At 28.7% G+C, this 6,246-nt stretch overlaps 1 protein-coding gene across 2 annotated transcripts in view; it reads right to left on the bottom strand.

Annotated features, from left to right (window-relative positions):
* Positions 1 to 621: 621 nt before the first annotated feature.
* Positions 622 to 6,246, bottom strand: part of LOC106470413 (golgin subfamily B member 1-like) — a 56,362-nt gene continuing 50,737 nt past the window's right edge. For both annotated transcript variants that reach the window (XM_013930969.2, XM_013930970.2), the window contains exons 18-19: positions 5,170 to 5,224; positions 622 to 2,603 (exon numbers count right to left, since the gene is read on the bottom strand). In XM_013930969.2, the coding sequence (XP_013786423.1) occupies positions 2,498 to 2,603; positions 5,170 to 5,224 (161 nt within the window). In that variant the 3' untranslated portion in view covers positions 622 to 2,497. The remainder of the gene's footprint in view (positions 2,604 to 5,169; positions 5,225 to 6,246) is intronic.

The raw sequence follows: 6,246 nt of genomic DNA, 5'->3' as shown, positions 1-6,246 counted from the left end.
CCGCGACCTCAGATTGTGAGTCGAGTGCCTCATCCACCTGGCCATGCCGGGCTTGTTTAATGTAAAGGATGCACTAACATTTCACTCAGGTTTATATTTATATAAAAAGATATGAATACTTTAACAAAATTACACTCTTACCAGAAGGTAGTAATACATTAGCTATTTTGCAATAAAAGTATTGTAAAAAACTGACATTATAATTAGCATTGGTAGTTTAAAAAATTTTCATGAAAAATAAAATGAGTTTTTTTAACGAGAATCCAACTGTAGACCTTGAAATGTAATGCTTATGTGATGATTAAGCTATGAAAACTGACAATAATCTTTATTGTTGTTTTAACATTTAATGCAATACAAGTTTCGTGTCTTTTAAATTAATCAATTTATACCAATCTACTACATAAATACTTTATATTTTTAAAGGAAAACTTCTATTAGTTGCAACATTTTGCTATTTTAACTAAATTTTAAATTATGAAATATTTATTTCTATTTAAGTATATTTTCTTTGTATGATTTCTGTATGTAATTTGTGATTCATATTAATATATAATCTATTACTATTTTGTGCAATTTTTTCAATACTGTAAGACAAAAGTATAGAGCATAAATACAATATGTACATAAATGTTTTTATTCATTTACAATCTAGTCTATGCTAAGCACAGTCAATAAAAATCTTCTTATATACATAATATATCCTTTCTGTTGGTCAATAATATAACAATCATTATTCTGTACTTTTCAATAAATTCCAATTTGTATAAAAAAAATTCAGTCTTGATTTTTAACAAGCAACATATCAAGTTTAAAGATACAAAATACCTCAATGGATTTGTAGTCTTACATAAGGTGTATATTGGTTCATCCAGTATACATGAATTTTTAAAAAATCTTTATTATAACTATTTTACACATAAATGCTGAAATTAGGTCTATTTTCATACTATTAAGATATCTTTTTTTTTGATGTTCACTTTTGACACAACTAATAAGTCAGCAATTGTTAAAATAGTTTGGAAAAGTATTAAACATATAAACAAGACAAGACAAGAAAATAACTTAAAATGTGTAAGTTTGAGCTTAAATATTTAACTTCTTACCCAGATAAACATCAAAAGTGGTACACTCAAACTGTTTTCACTGATATTAATTTTAAATTGTTGCTCTCTAAATAAAATATTCTTGTTAAAACTGATTACACACATGTTGAATGGTTGATTAATATTCTACAAAAAAGCCTGAAGATGTAAACAAAATGGCTAATAGATACATATTCCAAACTGATCTTATCTTCCACTTTAAGCAAAGGAATAAAACTTATCTTTTAGTCAGGTTTGTTTCATTGCCTTCCAATATAATATACATACGTATATATATACTTGAAAATAAAAGATCACAGTTAATTTTTGAAACAGACAAGTGTTACAATAAATGTGAAATACAAATTAGTACAATCTAATCTTCAAAGTCTGAATATATTCAATAATCCCATTTACTTAATGCAATAAATATGTAGAAACCATAAATGTATAAATTGGAATTACTTAGGTTATTTTTTGCAATTTTCTTAAATGCCATTTAGTTAAAAGATAATTTTCATTAAGTATCTTATATTCAAACAGGTGTTCAGCAACAGTTTCATCTTTATTCATGCAATAAGACTACAGCCCTATTTTCCCTTTTTTTTGTCCACCTTATATTTCAGTACCATCTATAACATAAAACCCTTTGTATTTGTAAGCAACCAATTTTACATCTAGAAAATTAAAAATAAATTAAAAAAAGAGCCAGTACAAGTTCATTGAAAATAAAACAAAGGAATTTCATTAAATCATTCAAACACAATTAGCATTTCCTTATAATTTGTTTCATTTTCTTTACAAACCAAACATTTTTATTTTAGAATAAATGTTATGTCTGCAGTACTTTGAGTTAACAAAGGCTAACTGAAAGAGCTTTTATACCATACACAAAGCATACTATCTACCAATTTTATACACAATACAACTCATTAACAGTCACATGCTGGATTTAATAAAACATATAACAGGATTCAAAATCACACAGGAGTAGAATAAAACAACATAATTTAGCTTAAAAAATGAAGTAAATGATTTTTTTGAATAAATAGTTCATAATCCATAAATCCTATTTCATGAAAGAATGTTTTACTGAGCACTGATAAACTCAAAACATATGGCAATAAATGACTTGATTTAGTTCTAAAAACATCAATAGAAAAACAAACAGGTACAAAGCTCTTGTAGCAATAGCTATCATACAGCAAGAGAGACAATTTTCCAAATCAACATTAAATTATGAATAGGCTATTTGGGACTGGATGTGTTAGAATACTGATTAAGGAAGTATTTCTTAAAGAACACTGTCTGGAAGAAAGTACAGTTTCACATATATATTAATATTAGGTCAAATAATTAAGACAATGGATAGTGATTCTTTTAAGTACTCAAAACATACAAAAGTTTTACTCCTAAAACAATGAACAGCTAAATGCCCATACGTGGACGAATAACAGGTAGACATAAAACAATAGCTGCAAGGCACTCTTCCGTTTCAAAGTACGATAACAATACATTCTGTAAAAAAAAAAAATCTGACTGTTCATATATATACACACACACACACACACTACTAAATAAAATAAACAAATACTTTAAATAGTGAGTAAAAAACACAAAACATCATAAAAATCATAATAATTCTATTCATACAGTAAATGGCAGCAAAATATCACCATAGTAGACTAGATTTTACATTTTATGTACACATTTTGATGCTTATGTAATCACGATATATTGACAGAGATGTCTCATCACTATTGTAACATAAAAAATTAATTTATACCTGAAGGCCAAGATAGTAGGTACTAACTATGTTTACACATGTATGTCAAGATGGTATTAGCATGAAAATAATAACTATGTTTGTATACATATGCTAAGAAGGTAATCATGAACATAGATGAATGAATGGTCAATAAATTACTTAAATTTGTTCATGATATTAAGGTCTTGGGTGTTGCTAGCTGTGAAGAGGATGCTGCTGCTTTACAAAAATATTTAGATCTAGTGAGTTGGACAAATAAATGACAGGTGGGTTATAATTATTATAAATACAAGATAATGCATTTGGGTTATCATAATTTGAATTATAAGTATAATTTGGATGGGAATAACCTTAACATGAAAGAAAGGGATTTTGGTGTAATGATCTTGATCAGTCTCTTAGGCCATACCAAGCAGTGTGCTGTTGCTAGTGGTAGGGCAAATAGGATTTTAGGTTGTACCTACAGAAATATTAAATACAAGTCTAAAGAGGTTATAATTTCATTGGTTAGGCCACATTTGGAGTAATGTGTTCAGTCTTGGGTTTTTTACTTTACAAAGGTCATTGAATTGTTGTAAATGGTTCAGAGGAAGGTTACTAGAATGGAGGGTTTGTTATATGAGGAGAGATTAAGATCTTTGAAATTGTTTTCTTTTGAAAAATGAAGAGTTAGAGAGAATCTGATTGAGGTGTTTAAGATTGTAAAGGGAATTCATAGTGTTGATGCATAATCTTTTTTCATATTTAATGGTGAGAATATAGGACTAGGAAACACAAATAAAAATTTTGGCAAGGTAGGAGTCACCTTTAGCTGAGACTGTCAGATTTAAAAAAAAATATATATGGGTTCTGGTCTTTTTTTGCCAATTGTCAAAATAAATGGCTTTTACTTATATATTTCTTAATAGTATAAATATATACTATGTAGTTGTTGGGCTTAGGATTCTTCTACAGTAGGTGTCTGTGACTTGTTAGCGATAAATTTAACAATGAATAAACAGCACACATTTTACTTGTTTTCAAATAATATATAGATTCGGAACAAGTTGAACATATGTACAATATAGTATTCACACTATAGACAATATAAGCATATTGTAATCATTATATGTATAGTTCTCCTCTTCTTGTCAAAAGTCCACTTAGGCCTGTTCAATTACTTTAGAATCCCAGTTGACAAGTCGAACTACTTTCTCTAATACTATCGCAATATTAGTCTGGTGTGATTCATTTACGATTGTGGTCTTCTATCTTCTGAAGATCTTATGTTCCTTTTGTTAAAGTGCACTCAGGCTGATTCAATTACTTTAGAATTTCACTTTGATGGAATAAACTTATTTTTTCTTTTTACACTGTTAGTTTCACTCTAATATATATATCAAACGTTGGGCCCATGTCAGTCATAAGGTCTATCAGTCTTATGCTACTTAACTTCAAACCAACTATATTCTCTTTGCTTTTATATGTCTAATACTGTCTGTCTACTGCTTCGTACTTGCCTCACACTATTAATACCTTTATTACATAGTTGTCTGGCCATTTTCTATATTCTCAACACCAATTATTTATTAACAAAACCTTCTACAATTGTCTGCTTTTAACTCTTATTATAACAAAACTTAAAAATAATAAAATATTCACTCACAAATATAAATTTATCACTAAAATTATAACCAAACAGTCTTTTATATCATGACAAAGACAGTTTAATTTTTTTAACAGGGTGGTTGGCCTCTGGAATGGGTTGCCTTCAGATGTTGTGGAGATAGTAAATTTAAGTGAGTTTAAGAGAAAGCTTGATAACTATACAAATGATAAGGGCTGGCTTTAAGATTTTTTAAAATAATCTTAGTTTAGAGGATGGGACAGTTGATTGATCAATAGGTCCCGTGTTGTCCTTAAACAATATGTTATGTTAACATATTAACTAAGTATGTACATGTATGAGGAGAAGGGTTAAAAATAGTAAACATGCAATAGCTATTGAAAGTGGTAGAAGTGGTTTTCTGATTAAGCTTCTTACAACATCTTAGGTAGTAACAAGATAATTTTACTTATTCAAAGAGAAATTTGCTTTTGTCAAAAGAATTAAATGAAATCTAAGTATATTTTTGCACACTCAACTTTCTCCTTAGTAGATTACACATACAATTTTAATTAATCATAAAGGAACAACAAAATTAACTAAAAACATTACCATAAAGCATTAAGATACTTAACCATTTTTACAACAGTTATTCATCATTAGAAAAAAAAGCTCACCTCTCAAAAACATGCTAATGTACTGCTAATCATAAAAACATAAAACTAACAAACCTCCTTCCACGAACCCATCTCCTAAATTTGTAACAGTGAGTTTTCACACGCCGAGCTAAATGAACAAAAGAATTCCGTTATAAACACAGAGAACTAAAAAGATGTTCTTGAAGTGACAATGTGGTCATTAACTACTCCAAGTATATGTGTATGGTAAATCAAACTCTTAATATTATTATCAATGATTAAACTTAAAATGTTCTTTGTCTAATGGACACTGAGCTAGCATTAAAAAGTGGGATGTGATGGATGAAAAAATTGATTCAACAAAATTTGTTAAGTAATAGTGTTAAGAATTACAAATCACTGATATATTATAAATATTAAGCATCTCTTGTACAAGACCAACATCAAAAATCACTTGTATAATGCCAATACTAAACATCACTTGTATAATATGAATGCCAAATGTCATATGTACAATGCCAACTTTAAACATCACTTGTATAATGCCAATGTTAATTATTATTTATATAACACCAACTTTACACATCACTCGTGTAATTCCAATGTTAAGCATCAGTTGTATACCACTAATTCTAAGTACTTATTAGCAAAAGCAAAAACGTATACAATATAATGTGTCAAACATTAGGCTGATAAGGCCTTTCGCACAATAACAGGGCTTACTAGACTAACTGGGATATGACAGACATAATGGTGGACTAGGCACTACTTATATTATAAACTTCCATGAATAATGACTTCTGTTGTGTGAACTAGATTAAGTAAGTGAATTGCTATTATTGTCAATTATATTTATATCATTTTACAAACCAGATTTTAAGGTAAGGATTAATAACACAATATTATATATTTAATTCATTTGTAATACCAATTATTTTTTTCTTTATTATTTTATTTGATTTAACTTTAATATCATTCAAAAGATCTGGTGAACCAGCTAGCTAGTCTTCTTGTACCCAGAGCAGTTTGAGTGGCCATAGTGTTTACCCATTGACTGCCGATTCGCCATATAGGGTACGGTCCGCATTCCAGCAGTGGAATGTGAGTGTGCTGTATACAGTGTGTGGCTCGCAATATTTCCATGTGCATTTAAAGCAGCCATAGTTAAAG

Source organism: Limulus polyphemus, unplaced genomic scaffold, assembly GCF_000517525.1.
Source record: "Limulus polyphemus unplaced genomic scaffold, Limulus_polyphemus-2.1.2 Scaffold3987, whole genome shotgun sequence".
In the NCBI taxonomy this organism is placed as follows: Eukaryota; Metazoa; Arthropoda; class Merostomata; order Xiphosura; family Limulidae; genus Limulus; species Limulus polyphemus.
This window is presented reverse-complemented; position numbering and strand designations above follow the sequence as displayed.